The sequence below is a fragment of the Choristoneura fumiferana genome, chromosome Z (genome assembly GCF_025370935.1).
Source record: "Choristoneura fumiferana chromosome Z, NRCan_CFum_1, whole genome shotgun sequence".
In the NCBI taxonomy this organism is placed as follows: domain Eukaryota; kingdom Metazoa; phylum Arthropoda; class Insecta; order Lepidoptera; family Tortricidae; genus Choristoneura; species Choristoneura fumiferana.
Window position 1 is genome coordinate 43673240 of NC_133472.1, and position 27312 is coordinate 43700551.

At 38.0% G+C, this 27312-nt stretch overlaps 3 protein-coding genes across 10 annotated transcripts in view; 1 reads left to right on the plus strand and 2 right to left on the minus strand.

The window, feature by feature from the left end:
• LOC141437737 (uncharacterized) overlaps positions 1-1424 on the minus strand; it is an 84158-nt gene extending 82734 nt beyond the window's left edge. For all 8 annotated transcript variants that reach the window (XM_074101256.1, XM_074101246.1, XM_074101291.1 and 5 more), the window contains exon 1: positions 1284-1424. In XM_074101256.1, the coding sequence (XP_073957357.1) occupies positions 1284-1396 (113 nt within the window). In that variant the 5' untranslated portion in view covers positions 1397-1424. The remainder of the gene's footprint in view (positions 1-1283) is intronic.
• The window catches only part of LOC141437922 (solute carrier family 35 member C2-like), a 309412-nt gene that overhangs the window by 123594 nt on the left and 158506 nt on the right, over positions 1-27312 (plus strand). The window lies entirely within an intron of this gene.
• Positions 3300-27312, minus strand: part of LOC141437892 (mitogen-activated protein kinase kinase kinase 13-A-like) — a 33717-nt gene continuing 9704 nt past the window's right edge. Inside the window, exons 4-9 of the mRNA XM_074101458.1 lie at positions 24532-24730; positions 22862-23001; positions 21474-21611; positions 19076-19160; positions 16773-16867; positions 3300-15109 (exon numbers count right to left, since the gene is read on the minus strand). Of these exons, the coding sequence (XP_073957559.1) occupies positions 14809-15109; positions 16773-16867; positions 19076-19160; positions 21474-21611; positions 22862-23001; positions 24532-24730 (958 nt within the window). The 3' untranslated portion in view covers positions 3300-14808. The remainder of the gene's footprint in view (positions 15110-16772; positions 16868-19075; positions 19161-21473; positions 21612-22861; positions 23002-24531; positions 24731-27312) is intronic.

The window sequence follows — 27312 nt, forward strand, 5'->3', positions numbered from 1 at the left end:
GTTTGATACACTGATTTAAGGATGAACCTTTGGAGATCAATAATTTATCTTTAATTCAGTTAAGTATTTCAAAATATTACATAAAAAAGTAGCTTATTTATGTGATTAGGATAGAACCTTGAATTTAAAGCGCCATAGTCAAAGACATCCTGTAGGTACCGTATTTTAAGGATGAACCTTTGGAGATCAATAATTTATCTTTAATTCAGTTAAGTATTTCAAAATATTACATAAAAAAGTAGCTTATTTATGTGATTAGGATAGAACCTTGAATTTAAAGCGCCATAGTCAAAGACATCCTGTAGGTATACGCTTGTAAAATAGCAAAAAGCACTCACAATTATTCACATTTGTTATATTAGAATTATGACTATTTTAAGTCAGCAGATGTTCCTCTTAATGTTTAAAGTGTGTTTAACAGGTATCTACGTAGGTAGCGAAAATCGCGACATGCTCTAAATGTTGCAGTCGGGGCATCGAGTATCGTACACTTCCTGGCTTATTTATACCAGCAATATACGACAAAAACAAAAGTACTTACTAACATTGCCACAAGCGACTTTAGCATACACGAATAAAGTCCACAATTGGGGAGGATAACTCGCTATAACAGTAAAGGCGAAAACGTTTGACAGACGGTAACGTATTTGTGTCTTAAAATTTGTCGTATCTAAAGGTCAAAGGACTGTCAATAAGGTTAAAAAGTACGTACGCAAAATTTAACCACTTGTTATTTAGAGTGATATAATATTCAAAAATCAATCCCCAATAAACGGACTGTAGAAAATTGAGGGCCATTTTATAACCCACATCTGAAAAACCTCTGTAACTTCGCAAGTCCTCGTGTACTTTATATGGGACAAAACAGTAAAAACTGTTGAGTGTAGGTACTATATAAAGCACAAATAGTTCTCAACTCAACTAGTTAGGAACTCAGCATGCTGAAACGATAGCATTATATTTTGTATTGAATTTTATAGCGATTCGCCACTTTTCACCACTTCAGTATAAGTCCTTTTAATTATCTATATGAATGAACGCACTATTTCTTGTCAGCATCTAGCGCTTAGCTTAGACCGATTCGCGTGCACTACAAACGCAACAACAAACTTTCATCAAAATTATTAAGTTAGGTTATCTTAATCACGTGTGCACATTATCACAATTGAGAGACAAAAGCATCCGTCTCCTTCTAAACAGTGGAGCGCGAGCGAGCCGGCGAAAGCGCAGACGCTCACTCCGCGGAATGCTGTTTTGTTTGGTGAGGCAATATCTATATTTACCATTGGTAGTGAAAGGGCGGCGTGCCCGCGGGTATTGGGAACTGGAGGACAGCAGCGGCGCCCGGGGCCGCTCTGACGGTCTGGGGCGCTCCGCGGAACGCTGGGGGCTCCATCGGGCTCCGGTAAACCGCTCGGGCCGCGCGCGACCGCCCGTATGTGCCAGCGACGTACCGTTCACCGTGTTTCTATTAATATACAAGAAAAAATTCTACTCCCGCAGTAATGCTGGACGGTTATTCCGCCAATTTATTGTATCTGTTTCGTATGGGAACAGCTGGTTTCACGTGGGCACGTGACGTAAGTGTGCAATATAGTATACCAACAACATTTTTAACAAAAAATGGAACAGACTTCAAAAACCTGGAAAATAATTTAATAAGGAGTGAGACTATAGTCGTCACCTCACCTACAAACTATATGGGCTTCAATCACTCCTGCTGGCTCGTGCTGAGGCACCGACTTCAAAATTCAAGGTTTTTGAAGTCAGTTCCATTTTTTGTTAAAAAAAACATACTTTTTAGTGATTTGTAGCCAAAGTGCATCTCACAAAGATTCTATTAAGCTCAAACACAGCATAGTTATATCATTTTATAACAGAGTACCGGTACCCACGGTCTTCTTTATCAGGGTCCAGTTCACCAAATGATACTTTCAGAATGTAAATACTTGACTTGATGTTAAAAATGCCAAAATCGCTATAGGTGTGCTTTAAAAATTCGAGGGTAGCCCTCGATTTCTCTAAAATCCCTTCATCAGAGCCTGACTTGGTGTCAATGGGACCACCTCGGAAGTATTTCCTTGAGAACTACAAAATAGTTTTAAAATTCGGTTCACAATTGGCGGAGCTATCGCGTAACAGACATACAAAAGAAACATACACTCGAATTGGGAACCTCCTCCTGTTTTGAAGTCGGTTAATAATGCCTTTGTCATATTATGCCCTTGGAATTTTTCGAAGCGCTTTGCTCCTACATTGCTTGATATAGGGTATGTATTTACGTACTTACTCTTGCTCTTTAGTTGGTACCGTAAACTGCTTCAACTTTACCCTCTGGCCCCAACATTGCCCGAGTTGATTTAGAGCCGATAACTTAGCACTCTTATAGGTTTTAAACTTGGCACTCTTATAGGCAATGTTGGGGCCAGAGGGCAAAGTTGTAGCAGTTTACGGTAAGTCGGTAAACATCCTATCTACTTAGAACATGAAACCACCGTGAGACACACTCATACTAAATGATGTCCCTGAGAACGGTGCGCGTGTTGCAGCAGCCGCCGAGTCGCGCCGCTCTTAGAAGGAGGGCTACGAATTAGCCCGAAACATGTCGAGCTAAACTCGGTTTAAAACGTGAGTTATCCGGGACAATTAATATGTTTATTTTCTCAAAAATGTCCGTAAAATTCTACATTATTCCTTACATATCAGAAGGGTAAGTTTATGGTCAGCGAGGAATTAAAAAGTTAAAAAGATTGCAGGCGCGCTTATAGCCAAGCACTCGTTCTGAGAGGTGGCCTGTGCCCAGCAGTGGGACGTATGTATATAGGCTGGGATGATGATGTCGAGCTAAACTCGGTTTAAAACAACTCACGTTCCGGGACAATTAATATGTTATCATTTTCTCTCTCGTCTGGGTGAGCGGTTTCCGAAAGAGTGTGACGTCTGTCGACGGCACATAGATGTCGCTAGTGCTGCTGCTTAGGTAGCAAAGTAGAAATAAGCAACCTGAGATATGTATGCATAGGAAAAATTCGTGTCTAGATTCCTGTCCAGCAGTGGTGTAGGGGTTAAAGCACGCAGCACGGAATGCTGAGGACCTGGGTTCAATTCCCAGTGCTGGTCTCTTTTTCTGGTTTTTCTGTGCATCCATGTCTCAGTTTGTATTTTCGATATGGTTTCACGGGATACCCGTAAAAGTAACAAATTTGGAGTTGAAATAAAAAATACAAAAAGACTCCAAAAAACCAATCGTAACAAATGTAGTGGCAACAACAACATGCGATTGTAAATAAAACAATAAGTAGTGATCACTTATTTATTTTGTTTATCAGAATGACCGTCAAATACATTTCAAATGAGACTAGAACGCACTTCAAGGGTCCACGGAAAGCACGTGTCTAGTCACCTAAGCAACTTTTTGAGTTATAGCGGTTTGAAAGTTAGTCATCACGAACAATTACTATGGTTACCATTTATTTAAAAGATAAAAAAATAGATTTTGTATTGTTTTCAGATTATTTAATTCAGTGGTAAGTCATAGTACTTTGTGAGCTCTACATTTTGAGATTAAAATCTCAATTAAAAAAAAAGGTGACTAGGCATGTTCTTTCCGTGGACCCTTCACTTATTCTATACACCAAGACTGGGACCGAGCGAGGGTTAAAAATCTGGTCTCTCTCCTGTGTAATGCCCGGTTCACATTATTTCAGTAAAACCGTTCCAATAGCCTGACACTGCGGCGCTCGATCGATCTTGTGTAACTCGTTTGGATTTTGACCCCGCAATGTATCGCTACTGCAGGGCTACTACGAAACTCGAAACTCGAAGTTCGTGTCGTGCGGTCCCTCTGACACTTACACTATTTAATACGAGAGCGAGAGGACACGAACTTCGAGTTCCGTGCTGGCACGATTTTACTGGAATAATGTGAACCGGACATTACCGAACTTTACAGTAGCATAATTTAAATCCAAATTCAACATAGAATATAGAAGAAACCAGAAAGAATAACTTTACACAGGATAATTCAGGTTTGACTAGGCATACTTTAGTAAACAAACTGCGGGGCTACTACGAAATTCGAAAAACGGAGTAGGCCCTCTGGGAGTTTCTGTGACAGGGTAGGTGGCGCTAGTGTCGTGCATGAGGTCAGTTTGACAACTTTGACATTGCGGCACGCTTGTGATTAGTTAAATAACTGAATGAGCCAATCACAAGCAAAAGTGTAACGTCAAACGGACCACACGACACTAACGCCATCTAGCGGTATTTGGCCTGCAATAAAAAACCCTAACTCACAACATGACGTGTATCGCCAACGAATTTTCGAGTGAGATAACAAATAGATCATAGTGGAGTGTCCGCGTGATTTTTTTTCAATTTCCATTAACTTCGGCGGCTTCGTTGATAGAAACTACTTTGTAATTAACATTTTGGCCAAATAAAAAAAAACATTCTTACTTGCCACAATCATTTTTAAAGAACAAATTGACGAGTTACATAACAATAGGAGTCATATTATAGAAGTCATCAAAAAAACTTACTTTCTTTACCTCCTATTGCTAAATATGTACGAATTATACTTTAATTACTTACGGACTTTAAAAAACGTCATAAATTAAAAACCTTTCTATATCTTACATCTTAAAACAGTAAAAGTTAGGCCACTAGTGTCTTGGAGGAACTAAATAAATTTGACCTGAGGAACTCCCTTATAGGTAACGGAAATCAAAAATAACACTATATATTCTAAGGTCCCAAACTATGTAGATCACATACGATAGATTTTAATTTAAATACAATTTTAACATGCACGCGACACATAAAGAGCACATTTTACTTATTTAAATTAACAAAGATTTATTACAAATGAATCGTAAAACGGTCCCAGTTTTAATATCAAAATAGTACCATTTATCTACAGTGAAAATCTCATAAGGTTCAACAGATGCAAGTATGTACAACGTGCCAGGAAGTCATTGTAAAAGAAAAAAAAAATGTTGGTCTTCTATGAGGTCTGTGGCAGGCTAGTTGGCGCTAGCGTTCAAACTAGCGTCGTAAGGTCCTTTTGACAACTATGACATTCGCATCACGTTTGTGATTAGTTAAATATCTAGATCAGCTATGCTCGAGTCTAAATTAGGCGAACTAGATTGACAACTGAAAATGTTACCAGACAGCAAAAACAAATAGGTATAGGAATATTTCAAAACAAATTTGTCGATATAACCTTGTGTAGACGCGGAATGAAAATGTTTGTAACTTTTGGACTTTATTTTCGTAAGGATAATTTCACAATAATAGAAATAATTCCAAGCAAGCCGATGGCAGTTAAGTCGAATGACATATATGAAATGTCAATAAAACAAAATGGCGGATGGCGTCCTTGCCGATGTTCAAATTTATTTTCGAAATCTTTCAAATAAAAGATTTATTTTATTATTATTTCGTATTGAGTTTTTTTCTAACATAGATATATATTTTTTTAATATCGATATTACAGCACTGGTGTAACTGTGTGTAATGAACTGTCAAGTTGGTTCGCCGAATTCTGGACTCGAGTATAATTGCAAGACAGACCTCACGATACCAACGCCATCTAGGGGTAATTAAGTTTCAAGTTTGGTTCGATCAACCTGACACGTTGGCCTTTTCAACGCCATAAGAGAATAGAGTAGAGACTAGAGATAGCACTGACCGTTTATTCTACAAAGATTTTGACAACTGAGAAGCGTCAAATAGGGTTTCTGCTGGCGAAACGTCGCTAGATGGCGTTAGTATCTTGAGCTACGTTTGACGCTAGCCATGCTTGCGATTGGCTGGTGATACAAATGTCAAATTGTCAAACTGACCTAAAGATAGGGCCAACTAGCCTGTTACAGAAAACAGGATTACCATTTTTGACACCTGTCGATTTTGTCAGTTCATCGTACAATGACACAGTGGCGCCATACAGCTCAATCTCATCGTTACGAGCCTTGTACATACATTGTTGGCGCAAAAAAGGCTATTAGAATAGTTACCTTGTCATATACAAGTAAACTTAATACAGTATCAAAACCCGAAGCTATCTATCAAGATGAAAAACGCATCGCCGCGCCACTGTCTACGCGAAGGTCACTCAAAATATGCAATTTAGTTACATTTTAGACCACCATTCTTTTGATTTCAATTACTACTGAGGTAGCATTCCGGTGGGAATTTTGAGGCAATTACAAAATTGACTTTACCATGAAAGTATCAAGAATGTGATGTCTTTTTATATTGCCAAATTTGGATACTGACAGTAACAGTAATAGCACTTTATGATAAAATAAACAATCAATACTCAACCATCATGTAAAATTCTAAGTCATCACAATCAAAAGATGTAGTCCTTAAAAAATATCTAGCCATACAACTAGCTGCAACCAAAAACACCATAAGGCATTGTCGTCCTAGAAACTTGAAATTTGGTATGAAGATAGCTCTTAGGGCACAACCAAATGATTTTAATTTTTTGTTTAAAATGACCCCAGATTTCGTACACTTAGCTTAAAGGGGCTCCGCTAACCATGGAATTAAGAAAAAATTAAACATTCGCTTTTGTGAATATTAATTCCAGTACCTAAGCAATCAGATGATGTGTCAGACAATGCGATAGTTAATACAAGTCATTTATTTTATAACTATTACCGCCAATATCCAAGTTTCGGGCATGTATCAAAACGAGTTGTAAACATGTCAAAAACAATCTGACAAGGTAATAGGAAGCATCGAGATGGTGCTAGGGTTCCACTGACTTTGCTAATAAAATCTTGCAATGAGGGTGTCTATGACAGTTTATCTTTATGCGGGTCACAATTTATGGTTTTTGAACGCATTATTGAAGGTTTATTATTATTTATTACTCAAATGGATATCAATGAGGATTTCTTGACAAGCGAAATAACGCTAGATGGCGTTAGAATCGTGAGGTCCGTTTGACGATACTTGATTGAGATTGCTTTTAATGAGGGTTTTCACAGAGGCGAAATTTCGCTAGATGGCGTTAGTACCGTGACGTGAGGTCCGTTTGACGTTTGCTTGCGATTGGCTCATTTAGTTATTCAACCAATCACGAGCAAACGTCAAACGGAGCTCACGACACTAACGCCATCTAGCGATATTTCGCCTCTGTGAAAACCCTCATTATTTGAGTGGATCATCTATTTCTTGTTGTTATTCTATCTCTCTCTCTGTATTTAGACGACCAGATGGCCTAGTGGTTAGAGAACCTGACTACGAAGCTTGAGGTCCCGGGTTCGATTCCCGTGTCGGGGCAGATATTTGTATGAATAATACGAATGTTTGTTCTCTGGTCTTGGGTGTTTAATATGTATTTAAGTATGTATCTATCTATATAATTATATTTATCCGTTGCTTAGTACCCATAACACAAGCTTTGCTAAGCTTACTTTGGGACTAGGTCAATTGGTGTGAATTGTCCCGTGATATTTATTTATTTATTTATTATTTATTCTGTCCCCTCAGCGAGGGGGCAAAAGTAAATAGAGTTTAATAGAAGAAATGTTGTCACATGACGTAACATGTTTATTAGATTACCAATTATTAGGGCCTTAAAACTACCACGAAAATGCATATTTGGCAAATTTGAATTCTATAAACTTACTGTTTAAAGAGTGACTCAGGAGAGCGTAACTATAGCAACGAGAGAGCAAAAAGGTGATCGACCCATTTAACCAATCATAAACGTGACACAAACGTCAAAGTTGTCAAACAGACTTATCGATACTAGCACCAACTAGCGTCCATTTTCGACAGCTGAAAGAAAGAAAATACATTTATTTAACGCCATAAAAACAGACAGAACAAATATAAAACATACATGACGCTAAACAGGTCCCCACTCAGCATAATGCCACGGCAAGCCGTGGCGCTGATTTTCAGTGAGGACCTTATCTAAAAACAACTGCCGAGGAGAATGAGGGCTATCGCGTATGAATTCGCCGCTAGAGGCGCTAGTGTAGCGTGAGGTCTCCGAAATGTCAAATCTCATAGTTTTTGGGTGAGCTACGCGGGTTTATTTAGAATTAGAATAATTTTGTGAATATTTTGCAATATCTGAAATTAATTATGGCAAATATGCGTTCCAGGGCAATGAATGTCTGTGTTTTGAGACAGTTTTGTCTTTCGGAAACCTTTGTCCTCCCTTTTTTCCGAACAAAACGGGGACCATGCAACACTGTGGCATGCTCGATATTTTATGGTACGGTTTTAAGGTGTATTAAATAAGATTTTAATCTAAACTTTGTTTTCACGCCCGTAATAACAGACTTTGAAAGCCATACTTAAAAACCTCACGCAACAGTGCGCCATCTAGTGAGACAAAAAACGATAGCCCTCATTGAATCACGTCTCAGGGATAACAGGAGGGACGTAGTCTATTGCATGAGGAGACGAATGGACAGTCCGTAGCTACAAAACTGGGTAAAGTACCCTGAGGTTACTACGAAATTCCATCTCTGTCTCTCCAATTAAATACTATTAGCGTGAGCGCGATGGCACGATACCAAGTTCTATAATTAAATTTCGGATTCGGAACAGAAGCGGACAAATTTGTGGATGATGAGGGTGTACAAACTAAAAAAAAAAAAAACTTGTCTTTGACTATTTTATAAAAAAGTCAGTAGAAACCTGTACATAAAAAGTCAACATTTGAAAAGGTTAGAGTAAATACACTTCAAAAATTCAGACTATCCACAGATTTGAGTAAACCTACTTATAATTAGGAATGTCAAATAATAACAGCACCATAAGAAAATATTTATAAAGACAAACACATTTGATTTCCCTAAGCATGCGAGTTATCGATCGAGTGAATAACATTACGTTACATTACATTGATTAATATAGCTCTATCTGATCTCTGGTCCTTTCTGCAATTTGGATGAGAAATTTATTCATTACATGTTACTTTTACTAGTCAATATCAATTATTTAATAAAAAATAATAATCTCTGAAACTTTATAGTTCACTTTTTACAAACTTTAACCTGTTGCCGCTTTAACCTTGTGCAACTTAAACCTTCATGGCAAACACACAATCGATAATCACGCGTTCATACCCTAAACAGACATGGTAGACAACTCACATAAAAATGGCGCCGAAAAAAAAATGGTAACAGTTTGAATATTTGGTTGGAAGTGAAGCTTGCGGACGGGCTAGTCCCGTAAGTTGACACTTTTATTCAATATTAATTTATTAATACTTTCTAAGAGCAAATTCGGACACTTTAGCCATTTAACCTTTTCAGATTATTTTTCATTCGCAACTGAAACTTTCAGTTTTATTTTCAGCCGTTTAATTATTCAAGTGTATTTTTTGAAATTTGCTGTTTTTTATACATTTCGCTTTGTATTTGTGTTAAAGAGCGATTGTTCGATAAAAAAAGAGTATCTATTATATTTCATGCGAGATAATAACGTGCTCGCCGATTGTACCCGTTTGTTGCATAAATCTCACGATCCAAGTTTGCTTTGGGTCTTGGTTTCAGCAGATTGTCTACTGAACCGCCAATTTAACGCCGAAATTCACGTCGGTTCGGTCGGAGAGTTCAAGCTATATTTCTTTAGATAAAAATTCAGGCCCATTAGATTTTTTTCCAAATAAAATTGCGTTGGTGAAAAGGTTAAAGTTTTGCACAAGTGTCCAAATCGACTGCCACTTACGCTACCATTTATATGCAAGACAGTGGGCCTACCACTGGTTTTGCCGCAAAATATAATTATATAAAAATATTTTTCATGAATTTTTCCGAAGAGGCAATATAAATCACATTTTAATTACAGGTAAACGATTATAACTGGGTAAAAGAATCCAAACATTGACATTTTGGTTAAGACGACGACTGTGAAAGAAAAACTATAAAGATTATTACGAGTATTTTTTTAACTTATAAGCTTAAAACTGGTTAATCTGTCTAACTATTTGAGAAATTAAAAAATAATAGTTGTAGGTATCTTTGAAATAAATTTGATCAGTGCAGGCGCTTTTACCTTACTCACTTGCATGTGTGCGTAACAATGCCACCTTTCATTGGTTGAGCGCGAGCCAGTGTGTATCAATGTCTGAAGGTAAATGCACCATTAATTAGGTAACTTTTAGTTTTTCTCATACAATCATCGCCTCGAAGGTGACGTACTAAATTCTGTACACAAATTCGGTTTTGTATGGACGTCAACGTTTGCCTTTCACCAAAAAGAAACCGATTGATCCCGATTTTCAAAAACAAATTAGGAACACTAAAAAAATAAAATAAAATTTTACATTAAACTCTAACAGCTATAAATAAACCAGCTGGTACAAATTAAGTTTTAGGCCAGCCTAAACTTATTTAGGTACTTAAAATATAATTTATAGCTCGTAAATGAGCATTTTTACCTACAACTAAGGAGATTTCAATTTAACTCGAGAATCTCAAGATAGAAGGCCAAATAAGGAATAAAAACATACAAAATTAAGTAGAACGTTTAAAATGTCTGTGGGTAACATAATTACACTTAAAAAATAATTGCCTATAAAATGGAATGCTTACATTTAGAATATAAATAATAAAATTGTAAATAAAACTTTTTTTAAATTAAAATAGTTATAACATTTTTTATGTACACATAAGTACTTGAGATTGTTTTATGGCGACCATCTGAAATTAGTAGTATAGTAGTAGCGACTGTTCAAGTCTGTGCACGCACAAATGTCGGAAATATCTGTGCACCTGACGCCATAGAGATTGGAGGGGCAGGTCAAAGAGCGCAAAAAAAGTAAACAATATCACTTGAGCATCCCCACTTGTTCTGTAGCTAGTACTAGTGATGTATCAACTCGGTATTAATACTTACTACACAGTTTATGACAGTGGAGCAAAAATTGCTCTAAGAATCAGCTTAAGAGAAGTCTCTTCGTTGCATTCTCCATACAAACGTAGCCCCGGTCTCATTTGAAAACTAGGCAACAGAAATAGATGAAATTTTGTAAGTATGGACTAGACGTAATTATCTATGGCTGTGGTTTTTCAGATTTTCATATAAATGTGTAATATCAGAATTACAGGAGCTCAAAAGTCGTCAAAAAAAAGATGTCAACTTTGCACGAGAATTACAGACTAATAAAGCATTTTTACAAAAATCTAAAAAAACCACAGGTATAGAAAATATAATGAACATCTATCTTGATTGTAAAATATCATTGATTTCTGTGCTATACTTTTCGTATAATATGAGGACAATGAAACCCAAAATTCAACCGCCCAAATCTTGAAAAGCCTATCTCAATATAAATTACGGACGTCGTTGCGGAAGGCATGGGGGGGACGGCTGCGAGCGTTTATGTCAAGAGCGATAAAGACAGCAATATCCCAAACGAATACCTAACGCGGCCGCGCAGCCGGCAGGGAAACTTCTCTTAACGAAGTTCGTGACTGATAAGAGTATAATGCTGTTGATAATTGTTTTCCGAGTCGACACATCTCTATGTAATTTAATTACTCGAACACGGGACGAGAAAGCTAAAATAGTAAACCACATTCCAGCATTCTGGCGATATTTCCAACGCTTTGGTCCATTCGTTTACTACTAGCCATTAAATTTCGACGCCGAATTAAAAAAAAAAATCTTACGAAAGCTTTCTACAGAAATTGACGTAAATCAGATCAAATTGTACTTTGAAGGCATGCTTTAATAATTGAGATTTTAATACTTTTCCAGGCAAGATTAGATTAGGCGGTGGCTCGACGCGGCTATAAAGTGCTAGGATTTCGTAGGATGACCGTTGTTTTTATTAATAACGATCCTTATAGAACAACTGAAATGCATGATCCGATGCAGCGACAGAACACACACGCTTCTGTCTACTACTCTCAGCGCCATCTATCTGAAGTAAGGTCTTACTACTCTTACTATCAAATAAATATGTCGCAAAAGTGGAATTTCCAAGTTGACAGACACAACTATATCGACGACATTATTGTTTAATGAAATTATATTCAACTTCAGTGATCTATTTACAGTAAAATAATTGCAAAAAAATCGTAAAAATAAATACAAAAATTAGTAAGTAAAATATCCGAGATTGATAGTGAGTATTATATTTGTAGTATAGTCCAAGGTCATCGTACGAGATTATATCTCTCAGGTAGTGGCGTGGAGTGAATAATTTCGGTAGCGACCCGGAGCGTGAACTACGTATGTCTTCTGTCAGAGCTCGGCGGGGGTGAGCTGTTTTCAGTTTGCATAACATGGACATGCCTTGTCGTTCAATGGTATATGTGGTATAATTTAATAAATAAAGAAATTATTTTGGCTGCCTTACCGCTTTACGTCGCCATTAAAACAAATGAGATTTATAGCAAGTTTTTTAAAGCAAACGTCTTTAAATAATATGTACCTATATCCATATCATACTATTAAAGTTAATAAAGTGATATGATATAATCAAACCTCTTTAGATAGGCAATAAATCTGTTTAAGGATGCCGTTGGTTGTTGTTTGTTTGTGTTATTTTGTAAGTAGCCCCTCAATTTGAAGTAAGCGAATAAATCATTAATAATATAATTAAAAGAAAATATTGTAATATTAGTTTAATTCTAATTAATACAATTTTATTTTCTTTTAATATTTCTTTCTTAGGTGTATCTATATTAATATCTACACTTGACATAAGTGACGTCAAAATGGCTCACCCTGCCGAGCTCTGCTTCTGATGCAACTCTTCGGAGTTAGCGTACACAAGCCATGGCTTGTTTATCTTTACTGATGTCATGCGAAAATTTTGGACAACCCGGTGGGGATTGAATTGTCACAACGCAACGCCACTGTGAGATACACAATATAACCGCAGAACCTGCCTAAGTGAAGTACCATCAATATACCAACATTTCAAAGTATAATATCTTTTTAATTGTACTATAAAGCTTTAATATCATTTTTAAAGAATGTAGTTCTATTGTAGGTATTCTCTGATTGGTCAATTGATAATTAAATTCGTACAAATTCGTTGAAGAACGATTGATTTAAGATATTTTTGAATTATTTAGACCAATTATTCTATTACGTAGAAAATATCGTTCGAAAATAATTTATAATAATGTGCTCAAATTTTTTAATATAAGAATAGTAGAAAATTACAGTTATTTTGTCCATAATAAAAAGAATACTCGATGAGAGTGAACCAAAAGACCAATCAGGGAACAATAAAGCTACCTCTATTTAGGTACCTACTTTTTTTTACAAAAAAAAAACTACTTTTTATTGGTCAAGAACTAAATAAAGTATTTAAAAATGAGATCCTTTTGGCCTTCCAATGAAGACCTAGTAACTCGGAAAATTCTAGGATAAACCGCTGGGCATTTAAAAAAACAATAAACAAAACATGTTTGTTTTTCTAAGCAACCAGCGGGGTTGTGTTTTTTACAGACCTTTTATCAGTAAAACAGTCATATTGGTTATTTAGGGGTTGTTTCACCATCCATGGATTAGTTTGAGTTAAATGTGATGCCGTCTCCGTCTATTCGAACACAAACAGAGACGGCATCACATTTATCCGTCAAATCAATATAATTAATGGATGATGAAGCAGGGGGTCAAAGTTTGGTTTTAAAAACGAGTAATTGACAACATTCCATTTTTATTACACATTGACATCTGTGTACTAGACTGCATGTTTCTTACATCAAAACGGCGCACAAAAACAGTTCACAGCGCGGTTTTGTGAACAGTTCACTATAGTCTGTTGACGTCCGTGACAGCGGTTGTGTCAAAGTAATATTGATGCTTGATGCGCCGCGCGTTTTGTTCCAAACAGCCAGTCTAGTGCCGTAAGGTACATAGATGTCGATGTTATTAAATCTGAAAATTTAAACATGATTCGAAAGAATTTTGCCCGGTGGCCACTGCAATAATTAAAATAATTTTAAAAATATATATGAATTCTTCAACGCAATAGGTGAAATGCCTTTTAACTTTTAAGCTGTCATGACATTGTCAATTAAGAAAGAAAGAAAGAAAGTAAACATTTATTCGTGACATTACATGACGTGGCGTGACATGGATAAGAATAATAATAATAAAAACAGGACAAACTCAGCAAGTACCTTGACTTGGCTCACGAGGTGACTGCTATGTGGGATGTTGACTCGACGATCATTGTCCCGATAGTCGTTTCGGCAAACGGTCTAATAGCGAAGAGTCTCGACCAACATCTCAAGAGACTCTCGCTAGATGGCTGGATCAAGGGCCAGATACAGAAGGCGGTACTTCTGGACACGGCACGCATCGTCCGGAGGGCCCTGACCACCGGTAGCTTGGGCCCTGCCCCGTTACCGGCGGCAAACTAGGTTAGGTTTTTATAATATTTTTATTTTGTATGTACTTTTCTGTATTTTACTTTTTATAACTATTATAAAAACTTAAACCTAAGAATGAAAGAAAAATAAAGAACATAAAAATAGAAATAGAAGTACATAACCTTCAAATAAAGCCATCCCTTTTTTTTAATCGACAAAGGGTCTATTCTATCGTAGAACTACTAGACTTAGTGAAAAAACATCGGCGAATTATTTTCAAACAAAAAACTTGGTACCGATAAAATAGGCTCAGAAATATGAAATGTTGTCAATTTACCACATTTTAAACACCGATGAAAACTTGATAACCCGATGGACAAGGGTAATTGCAACTTCAGTGCAATTCAATTTTAAACACCCGCTGTTAAAGAATAGTTCGAATCACGCGTTGCGAAAAAAAAGTCTGCAAATTATAAAACAACTAACCTATTTATACTTGAGCCACGTCCGGGTAGTAATTATCGTTGATCGCATCCTTCAACCCGATATTTCCGTTTTGCTCGACCACCGTTTCTACCTCTTTGCCCTCATTGTTGTTCTGTGTTTCCTGTTCCATGTCCATGAGGTACGTCTTGACCTGTTCCTTTTCGTTAGCGAGTACAGTGTCACGTTTCTTCTTCCGTCGGTGGACTGGCTCCAGCTGACATTTGCCGTCCGAAGACGATGAAGTCTGCCGCTGGTATTTGAATTTGCGGACGCCGCAACGGCATGCTTTTAGGGCTTTTTCACGCCTGAAAGATGTTTTTATACATATAACTCTTACAAGGAAAAGTAAGACTGGATGATAACCGACAAAAGGTTGGAAAAACCCCCGAAATTGTCACTTCAAAGTTCAATATCACAAAAACGGTTGACACCGATTTTGATAAAACATATCTAAGAACCATCGCTAGAGCACCTGCTTTCAAGTAAAAAAACCGCATTCTAATAGGTTGCCCCGTTTAAGAGCTACGGTGCCACAGACAGACACACATAGCAGTCAAACTTGTTGCGTCGGGCAAGGCTCGGAACCGGTTTGTAAATTAGCGGAAAATACCGGTTTATTTCGGTTTAACTCCGAACTTTCATAAGAACCAGAACGTTTTTAAGAACTTAACTATAATCCAAACAAACCGGTTTATTCGACGAGTGACAGCTGGCCGGCCGGCGGCGGGCGGCGACGTTTATCCGGCGCCGGAATAAACCGGTTTTTAATGTTCTAAACCGGTTAATCTTACAAGAAAGTTATGGAAATGTTCCCTTAAAAACCGGTTTAAAAATAACGGTTACGCGAACGAAACCAAAATAAAAAGGTTTTGCGCCAAGTACATGATAACGGTTTGGAAATTTAACCGGTATCCGAGCCTTGGCGTCGGGGGCTCGGGGGTTAAAAAATAAAACATTTATTGCCCATAAAAAATACATATAAGCTAGAAGGTACAGTACAAGCTCAACTACTCGTAAATTAATATCTGCCACAGTGGAGCGAGAAAAAATATCTGAAACATCCTTCCTGCCTTAGAAATAGAGTTGTATCGGATTTTTATACGCTTTACTGTGTCATGTAGATACCCGTACAGTCACCAGCACCAATATCTGACACAACAAGCGTGCATAAATATCTAAAACGACTCTATTTCTAGGGCCGGAAGGACGTGTCAGATATTTTTGCACGCTCCGCTGTGGCATATATTAATGCTGGTGACTGTACATACAACGTTTTAGGGGCGGTTTCACCACCCATTGATTAATTTTATTTGATCGATAAATGCGATGCCGTCTCCCTCTATTCGAACAAAACAAACAGAGACGGCATCACGTTTATCCGTCAAATAAATTTTATCAATCGGTGGTGAAACAGGGGGATATAATACATTATTAGTTAGTAAGTTTTTTTTAATATGCCTCTGTCCAAGTGTCCATCAGAGGTTTTGCCAGTGTCTAGTGGGTTTTGCCGTTGTACGGTAAAAGATTATAATGGAACACGAAATATTAGAGGTAAATGGACTCTTTATAAGATGGATGGATGGTTAGATGGATGGATAGATAGATAGATTGATAGATAGATGGTTAGGTTAGGATGGATAGATAGATAGATCGATAGATTGATTGGTGGATGGATAGTTGAATGAATGGATGGATGTATAGATAGGTAGATTGATAGATAGATGGTTAGGTTAGGATGGATAGATAGATAGATTGATGGACGGATAAATTGATTAGTGGATGGATGGATGAATGGATGGATAGATGAATGAATGGATGGATGGTTAGATGGATGGATACCTAAATAGATAGATAGATAGATTGATGGATGGATGGATGGATAGATGGATGGATAGATGGATGGACGAATGGGTGGATAGATAGGTGAATGTATCGAAGGATAGATGGATGAATGAATGGATGACTTACTCGGCCAGAGCGGATTCGCGTTGCTCCAGCTGCAGTCTGACGGCGCATGCGTCCATGTACAGCTCGTTCGCGCGAGCTAACTGCTTCTCATACACCTGTGAAAGCAGAACAAAATGGTCAGGTGACTTGGATGTACATTAGTGGAATGTAGATCGTTAGACATTTGGAATAACTACTTTATATCCCGGGTCGGAATAATATCTCAAAATTTCAACCGCTAGTATACCGTAAGTTTTCTAGGGTGGTCCATGTTATATTTTTTATGGATAGTAGACTTGTGAAGTAGCTCACTCCTATCTATACATATGTAGATTTTTTTTTCACTTTCCGTTTTTTTTGTAGAATAAATTTAAACTTTGTTTCGGCCAAACACGTTTCGTGAGATTAATAGGTTTTGTGTCTTGGTCTGTTTGATTTTAAAAAAGTAGAAGTCGTAGTGACAGCTGTCAGTTGTCAAATTTCGCCGTACAACGACACATCTGTACACATACACACACGTGCGTACGTACGGCGACTTTTGACAACTGACAGCTGTCAATACGACCTCTTTTTAATCACACAGACCATGGCACAAAAGCTATTAAGCCCACGAAACGTGTGGTTTGCCGAAACAAAGTTTCAATTTATTATCACAAAAAAAACGCAGTGAAAAAAAACTCTACAGGAATGGGCTACATTATAAATCTACTATCGATAACATATATAATATGGACCATCCTAGAAAAGTTAAGGTACCCAATTAGATTTATATTATACATGCAATGTTAGCGTAATCAACGATGTTATTTTTGCGTGCGAACCCGCGGTTAAACACTAGTTTTATTAAACTGGGGGGCTACTACAAAATTCGAAAATCCTTGTTCATATCGTACCATCCCTCTCACTCTCGTATTAAATATTATAAGTAGGGCCGGGAATTTTGCGTGCGGCTATTGACAGACTGTAGGGAGTGCCGCTTTTTGATATTAGACAAATCGATAGTTTTTTTTTTTAATTTATGTTTTTATTATAATACAACCTCAAACTTTCCGATGATACTTGGGCCAATCAACTATTTTACAGACACTTTGGGCGTCTCCTGCGTTACCAAAATTGTCTCTGGTGTTACCAAAAAATCGTACTTCCAACAAGATATTACACGGTTTAATAGGTTGAACTTACGTAGGATGGCATGTGTTCATGTACACCATCTAATAAATTACAGAAAAAACCTGTTAACTTACAAAAATTTGCAATTGTTTGATAAATGTCGCGGACTGATTAGTGTTGGTAAAAAAGTTGATTGGCCCACTTACGTAGGTACTTTTTTCAGCGGTCAATGATGAGAAAAATTTGAAATAACGGAAAGATAACCTGATCCGTTTAAATTGCTTTATTGAAATCACTATAATTACGAATACCTTTATATTTTATAACTTGAGAAAAGATCCTTCTGAGACCTCTTAACGTTAGGTGGCTTAGCTTGTTTGCCTACCCTTTGATAAAATAAAAGAGAAATTATTATTTTGTATACCTTTAGTTCTTACCATAGCCATATAATATATTTACAATTATGTATTAAAGGTACAATATAAAAAAAACTATCGATTTTTCGATAACATCAATAAAAAGCGGTGCTCCCTCCCTACAATCTGTCAATAGCCGCACGCAAAATTCCGGGCCCTAATACGGTATTTGACAACTCCTGATTTTGCCATATCTTAATATTATTATGAACATATAAACAGATAGTGTTTAGCGAAGAGAAAATTTAAATCGGTTGAAAATTGGATTTATAGTGATTTTTTTTAAAATCTATATACCTATCTCTTTCTCAAACGCTTTTCTCTATGCAGCAAGTATGGCGGTACTGGCGTGTGACGTCACATGCCAGTATGTCTTTCTCTGTCTAATCTTGAATTTCAAACCTTTATAACTTTGTTATTTGTAAAGGTAGCTTAAAAATTGTTTTTCTATTCGATAACAGGCATTGTGTAGTTTTAATTTATAAAACATATACAAAATAGTCAAATACCGTATTGAATCATTGAGAGCGACAAGGGCGTTCTTTATTATACTCTATTTTACAACATACGCCGTTGTTGCACCCAATGCTTCAACTATAATGGGACCCTAGTGAAAAAGGGTTTAAGTCTGCAGAAATTACACAGCTTCTTTCTATTTTATGTGTATAGGGGTTTAAGTCGAAATCAGCTGTTCAGATTTTGCAGAATTAACCCCTTTTTCACTAGGGCCCCAGCGTTAGCGGGATGGCAAGGTACGAAGTTAGAATTTAGCCCTTCGTAGTATATAGGGCCATATACCTGTCTGATGTCGCGAGCATGTTTTAATTCGTCGCGGCGCTGCGTGGTAGTCTCTTGAATGTCGATTGGTGAATTCTTCTCAGACCTAAGAGCAAAAGGTTAGGTGTCTTTTCAAAAACTTGCCTTCTATTATAAATCAGTTTGTTTTATTAAAAAACTTCAAAAAAGGAGGTTCTAACTACCAATTTAACCCGTGTACTATCGAACCAACTGAATCGAGACCCACTGTGGAACCTTTTCGTTGAAAGTCATAGTGACATCGGATTGCTTGTCAAGGGAATTTATAGTGACACTCTGTGAGAACAGGAATGGTGGCTGGGTCAGGAATCAAATGTTTCGACTGTAAGCTATATGCTACGTAAAGGCTGACCAGGAATATAAAAAACCTGACGCGAGGGCAGCACTTCTACGTTTTATACTGCAACATTCTTTACACTTACTATACGGTACCTACCAGTCATGTTGACAGCGGTGTCGGTGATGTTATTTAAAGGAATATTTTCTAATCCCTCACACTTTTTCTATGACAAATACTTTTATACATTGTGAATTATTTTCCTTCCAAGGCTATGGATAATCATCGGCATTTTAACGCACAAAAACACAAAATAACACTTTAAAATACCACGCGCAAACAACGTTAAACTTTGACAGCAATAGACAGATGACATTTGAATTTAGTGTTACCAGTGCAAGAAATTAGTTCTATTGATTTTCCGCAATATGGCGAGGTTTTTTATAATTCTGGCCAGCCTTTAATACTCTCTGAATAGCCAATATGATTCCTAGGCTACCATGGAACCTATCATATTAAATTGTTTTATTTTATTCTAATGTTGCAAATAATTCTATATTAGTTAGTAAATTACATTAGTAATTAATTTGTAAATAAATTCATATAAATAAAAATCAACAACGTTTATCAATGACGTTAAACTTCATTGCGACATGGTTCTCTGGTGGCCTAGGAATAAAATTGTTTGACTGTACAGTCGCCTTTATATATTTCGGAGCCGCCAAGGCGATCAAAAATATCGAAACATAAACTCAAATCTTAATAATAGATAGATAGTTGATAAACAACTTTATTCACAAACATGCCATGACAATTCTACATAAACAAACGATTCAAATTGTTAGATATTTAATAGTAGATTAGTGTCGTGGAAGTAGGCAATTGCTGGCTGAGTATGAGTATTAAACGGACGAGCTTGCGAGTCCGTTTAACTAATACGAAGCCAGCAATTGCTATTCCAGCCGAGACTAATATAAAGCTTTTCTCAAAAATGGTGAATAATTCTGAAATAGAATAAACTTTTTCTCAAAATATATTATACAATTTAATTTTATACCAATATTTTTCTTATGCTTTTCCGCCTTTTTTCATTAAAAATAAACTGCAGGTGTATTTTTCCACCGAAAACACCACAAGCTATTTCAGACCCAATAAAAAAGTCCGGAGTTCCAACAAAATATCTGATACCGGCCATTAGACTTGGCTGTATACGACTTGTGCCAACATTTCCATGGCCTTTTTAACTTTAAAAAGAAATGTGACTTGATTGCAGGCGCGCTAATTCATTATTGTCGAGCTAGCGCGCCTGCAATCTTTTTAACTTTTTAATTTTTCGCTGACCATAAACTATGCACTTCACCTTCTGATATGTAAAGAATAATGACAACTTTTACGGACATTTTTGAGAAAATTAAGTTGTCACGGCACAGCCGCGAAAAGGCGCCGACTCAGCATGTGCTGCGACATTGCTGTCACAGCGCTGATATTCTGCCGGAACCAGTAGGAGTTGACGCACTCAGTCACATATAATTTTTACTCTAAGTTACTAAAATATATAATTTAAGGATCAAATAACAAACATAACAGATATTCTTTGAATATAGGTACCTAATACAAGCAGGCAGCAGGTGCATTTTGCAGGTGGTAGGACCTTGTGCAAGGTCCGCCCGGATTGCTACCACCATCTTGCTCGCTAATCCTGCCGTGAAGCAGCAGTGCTTGCACTGTTGTGTTTCGGCGTGGAGAGTAAGACAGCCGGTGAAATAACTGGCACTTGAGGTATTCCATCTTAGGCCTCTAGGTTGGCAACGCATCTGCAATACCCTGGTGTTGTAATTGTCTATGGACGGTGGTGATCTCTTACCATCAGGAGACCCACTTGCTCGTTTGCCATCCAGTCGAATAAAAAAAAAAGCAAAAACAAAGATTTCCGCAGCCTGGTTGTCAAATAGAACCGGCGATACCGAGTACCAAGCATTGACCTGAAGCTTCTGGCAATCCAATAAATATGTTTCAAACCTTTGCTTAAACATCTGCCTTGAATAATAGTGCACGTTCCGATATTTTTGACCACCTTGGCTACACCACACTGTCTGTACTCACTTGGTGTACAGTTGTTCCATGCTCTCCTGTACTTCCCGCTTCCATCCAGCTTGAGTCATATTGAAGTTCTCGTCATGGATGTCCACGAACTCTTCACCAGCTATCTCCAGATGGGCTGCTATTATCTTAAAGGGAGGCCTGTGGGGGGATATTTTTAATCCTAAGTAGTCTGTTCGTTAATAATTAAAGTGGAGGTTCCTATACTTGGTTCGGATAGGTATTTAACTAAATGTAAACAAAACAACGTCAATTGGCAGCTGAAGTTTGTTTACATTTAGTTAAATACCTATCCAAACCAAGTATAGGTCGGTAGCCAGGCGAATTAGCTCGTTGTATTGGCAAAGGGCAGGCCATATACCATATATCACTGAGAACAGATGGCTTTTGGGGCTGAAAAGTTCTCGAATGGAGACCGCGGATCGGCAAGTGCAGCGTAGGACGTCCACCAACGAAATGGCCCTACTTCACGCTGACAGGTGCGTGAGTACAATTTTCATAGAGGTTGCAAAGCAAACCTGACAGCTTTAACCTCATGTCAAAATTTACCGACAAATCTACAAGAAAGTGTCGACTGGGGAAAATAATTCTCGTTTCACAACATTATCATTTAGGTACAAATAATTGATTGTAACTCGATATAACATATGTCACTGAAGATTGTTACATTAGTGAAGTAGGCGCATAGTTAACCTTGGTTTCAAATAATATTAATCATGCGGATTAAAACTATAAAAATCAAAGACTTTAAAAATCAAAAACCGGCCAAGAGCGTGTCGAACACGCCCGAAATAGGGTTCCGTAAGCATTACGAAAAAATTAAGTAATATTTTTCTAAAGATTTCGTATTTTGTACAGAATATTCCAAGTTTAGTTATATTTTATACCTTAGGCTGCTATTTACTCTTAAACTACTAAAAAGTAGCCTAAGTCACTCTCGGGCCCATAAACTATCTCTGTACCAAAATCACGTTGATCCGTCGCTCCGTTACGACGTGAAAGACGGACAGACATACAGACACACTTTCGCATTTATAATATTGTCCAGACGACCAGATAGCCTAGTGGTTAGAGAACCTGACTACGAAGCTTGAGGTCCCGGGTTCGATTCCCGTGTCGGGGCAGATATTTGTATGAAAAATACGAATGTTTGTTCTCGGGTCTTGGGTGTTTTGTTTACTATGTATTTAAGTATGTATCTATCTATATATATTTATCCGTTGCTTAGTACCCATAACACAAGCTTTGCTAAGCTTACTTTGGGACTAGGTCAATTGGTGTGAATTGTTCCGTGATATTTATTTATTTATTTATTTAATATTAGTATGGATTATGTCCAACAGTGGACGTCCTACGGCAGAGATCGTGATGGAGCTGGTAGCAATTCTCACCTGTTCTTGGGCACCCGGTTCCAGCACTGCGTCAGCAAAAGCTGCATGCTGTCCGGCACGGTGGCCGGAACCGGCAGGGATATGGTGTCGGTACCGACGCCCCACATTATGGCGTGGGTCTCCATGTTTTTGTACGGAACCTGCGGGCGAAACCAGTTTTAAGAGCGTTTACACCTGCTGAGCTGGCAACGTTGCATTTTTGTTGGTTTTTCTCGATTATTTCGTAAAAATATAATGAAAATTAAAAATGTGGTCTGATAGAACTGTTCTTAATAGATAAGTTGATGTGTCTACTCCAATAATTGTTCGTGATAGACTTCAATTGTCAAGAATTGTTTGTGATAGGTCGCGGGTGAGCAAGGAAATTCTTTTAGCTCATAAATGATAGTAACAATTTATTTCATCGTGTTTCGCAAATATACAAGTAAAAAATTAAGCTACACAACTATCATAGGCAGGTTTTCAGTTTCCTCATAAGACATGTTCATTGGCCACTATATAGTTTCAATTTACAGATACGGTAGTTTAAATCATAAATATTTAGACGTCTGTTAATTTTATTGTAAATGAAAGAAAGAAAGAAGACATTTATTCACTAACACAGAAGACACACATATACAGCAAAATTAACACAAAAAAAAAAACTGAAAAACACATGAAAATATTAAAAACAATATACACAATGTTGTGTGTCCCCGCGAAAGTGAAACGGTCGCTGACTCAGCATTATGCTGAAGCGTTAAACGCCTGCAGCGCTGATTTTCTGCCAGAACCGTCTGTGACACACGGAACCCAAAAACGTTGAGAACTTGCGCGCGGTTGTTTAAAGACTGTGTCCGGTCGCCTTTTTTATAGACATCGGGGTTGTAGGGGGCAAGTTTTTTTTTTTTTTTATTCGGCTGGATGGCAAACAAGCAAGTGAGTCTCCTGATGGTAAGAGATCACCACCGCCCATAAACATCTGCAACACCAGGGGTATTGCAGATGCGTTGCCAACCTAGAGGCCTAAGATGGGATACCTCAAGTGCCAGTAATTTCACCGGCTGTCTTACTCTCCACGCCGAAACACAACAGTGCAAGCACTGCTGCTTCACGGCAGGATTAGCGAGCAAGATGGTGGTAGCAATCCGGGCGGACCTTGCACAAGGTCCTACCACCTGCAACTTGTTTATGCTGTTCTAAGATCAAATTCATGATAAAAAGCTGGCGAACCGAGCACTTTACATGACTGTAACAACTCTTTGGTGGGAAAGAAGAACAGTCGGAAAGTTGACACTTTAATAATAGCTCTTTGAGTTCATTCGAGAACTATAAGCGAAGTTTTTGCAGCGCCACCCCGTTATGTTTCTTAATTTCCCCCGTTTCTTAATTTCTTTTTTTTTCAATATTTTTTTTTCTCCGTCTGACTAGGGCAAAGGAACTGGCTCATGCATACATGTTTATTTAACGTTTGGGCTCCACAGAAAACCAGCGTTACTGCACATAATGTGCGGCAACACATGCTGAGTGGAGACCCTTTTTGGTATCCTGCCGTGTCACCTAGTAACATAGTTTTAGTGCTAGTTCTAGTCTTAGTTTTAGGTGGTACATTTTTGGAGCCAAAATAAACTTTTCTTTCTTTCTTTCTTTCTTTCTTTATGAAGTGCAGCCTAAATCCCAAGTTCACTAACCTCTTGTGTCAGCAGTTCCCAGAGCACGACTCCAAACGACCAGACGTCGACGCGCTCCGAGCAAGGCTCGTGCCGAATCACCTCGGGCGCCATCCAAGCCACTGTCCCAGTGAACGACATTATGGCGCTCACGTCGTTCCACTCCCGTGATGTCCCAAAGTCCGACACTTTCACCACCAAGTTGTCGGCTATCAGGATGCTGTGTGAACATGTTTTTGTTGTAGTAAAACTCTTTGTACAAAAAGGAAATAGGTACATATAGGTATTCAGGTTTTGATGTGTGGGGATTTGCGCCGTATTGCAATGGAATAAGGTGCGGGCTTGACAGCACAGCTCGGTCGTGGGCGGTAAGCATAACATTAAGTAGTTTAGTTTTAATTAAGTAGGGTACAATTGTTCTAAGGGAGCGCAATATTCGCCAATAAACGTCATAGTTTGGCGAAATTAGTTATGTAATAGTTATTTATGTGGCTGGTGCATAATGAGCGGCATTAAGGCGCTGTACGTAGTGAAAACTACAATTTTAGAAACTATTTAAAATATACTTACACAATACTTACAACTGCAATTTTTTTATATGTATATTTTCAGTCTATTAGCTAGTTTTTGACTTCATCAAAAACACGATTGCTGACAAAAACCTCGATAGATTATTTTTTTGAAAAAGAGCCTTCATTTACACGTTAAACCAAATATTATGAAAACTATTATGAATATCAACACAAAATTTGCTTTATTAAATAGTTTTTAGTAGATTTAGATTTATGCTTCATAGATTTTCAATAGGTTGAGTACATCAATCATACCAATTTATTTCGTCTTTGGCAAAATAAAACGGTTCTAGCGCGCGGCGGCGGCCAAGTATTTCCCAGTCGCCAGTACACGCGTGTACGTAGTCGACGACGGACCTGTGCACATTTTTCTAACGCGCTAGTACTACTTTTGAGAGCAAATAATATGGGTAATCGCAGTATTAAAAAAGTTAAGCGAAAGAGGAAACGCATAAGTGAACTCAGAGCACATATGAGAAGCATTAGAGTACCTAAACGGTAAGTACCTACCACACACTAATCGACCGGCCGGAGTCGGGCCGAGTCAGCAGGGATACTACGAAACTCCAAACTCGAAGTTCGTGTCGTGCGGTCCCTCTCGCTCTCGTACTAAATAGTATAAGTGTCAGAGGGACCGCAACCCACGATCTTCGAGTTTCGTAGCAGCACTGCTGAGCGGATTTCACATTCGTACTACGACCGCAAGCTGGTTGGCGTGGGCCTCGGCTGCTCATGGAAGCGGACGGCTTCGTCCAGATTCTACCGCGACTGCCATACAAATTGTAGGCACGTTGTATAAACCTATACTACTCACGGCGAACATGCGGCGAACATTGCGGCTACTATGAAACTCGAAACTCGAAGTTCGTATCGTACCATCCCTCTCGCTCTCGTATTAAATAGTATAAGTGTCAGAGGGACCGCAACCCACGATCTTCGAGTTTCGTAGCAGCCCTGCTGAGCGGATTTCACATTCGTACTACGACGTCAAGCTGGTTGGCGCGGGCCTCGGCTACTCACGGACGCGGACGGCTTCGTCCAGATTCTACCGCGACTGCCATACAAATTGTAGGCACGTTGTATAACCTATACTACTCACGGCGAACATGCGGTGAACCTTGCGGCTACTACGAAACTCGAAACTCGAATTTCGTATCGTACCGTCCCTCTCGCTCTCGTATTAAATAGTATAAGTGTCAGAGGGACCGCACGACACGAACTTCTAGTTTCGAGTTTCGTAGTAGCCCTGCTTGATCCCTTTGACAGTTTCACTGACATTTCTGATAGTAGATGCAACAGTTTCGATCTAAGTTTAGATTTTCTCACTTTTTTGCAGGCAAAGGTAATATCTTGCATTCAGCCAAGTTATTTAACATAAATTATTTTAATAAAATATGATGGTTGCACTTGGTTGCACTAGTAAATTATTGACAAAAACATGTACTCCAACTGCAATCCGGCTGCAAAATGGGAGTTTGGATGCAGTTATTGCGCAGTTAGTACAACTCCACTCCATTTTAGGCAGTCGGAGTGCAGTTCTTACGCAGTTCTGATGTAGTTCTGCCATTTTACAGCCGGATTGCAATTGGAATGCGGTCCGTGTGTACCAGACCGTACATTACGACGCCTACCGCCTACCTTATCAGCGACTTATTTATTATAGGGACTTCGATTTGTAATTTACCTTCACGTAAATCAAGATTGGTTTTTTGGAATCTTTTTATATTTTTTATTTCCATTCCAATTTTGTTTTCTCTTACGGTCATCCCGTAAAACCTAAATTGAAAAAACAAACTGAAATACAGATGCACATAAAAACCAGAAAAATAAGACCAGCACTGGATATCGAACCCAGGTCCTCGGTATTCCGTACCGCGTGCTATACCGCTACACCACTGCTGGTCCACCAGCAGTGACCAGTAGTGGTGGTTGACCGGCAGTGGTGTAGCGGTATAGCACGCGGTACGGAATACCGAGGACCTGGGTTCGATTCCCAGTGCTGGTCTTATTTTTCTGGTTTTTCGGTGCATCTATATTTCAGTTTGTATTTTCAATTTTGAAATTAGTTTGTCTTTAATTTTTTCTCCCAAAATGTATCATCTTTAAGTAAAAGTGAAATAAAGTGCCCGGTTGAAGTGTAGCCTTTAGAAATGGACTTGAAAAATGTATCAAAGAAAACGAAATTCAGATGTAGAATTATGAAAAGGAAACTAAAACTACTGAAATTAAC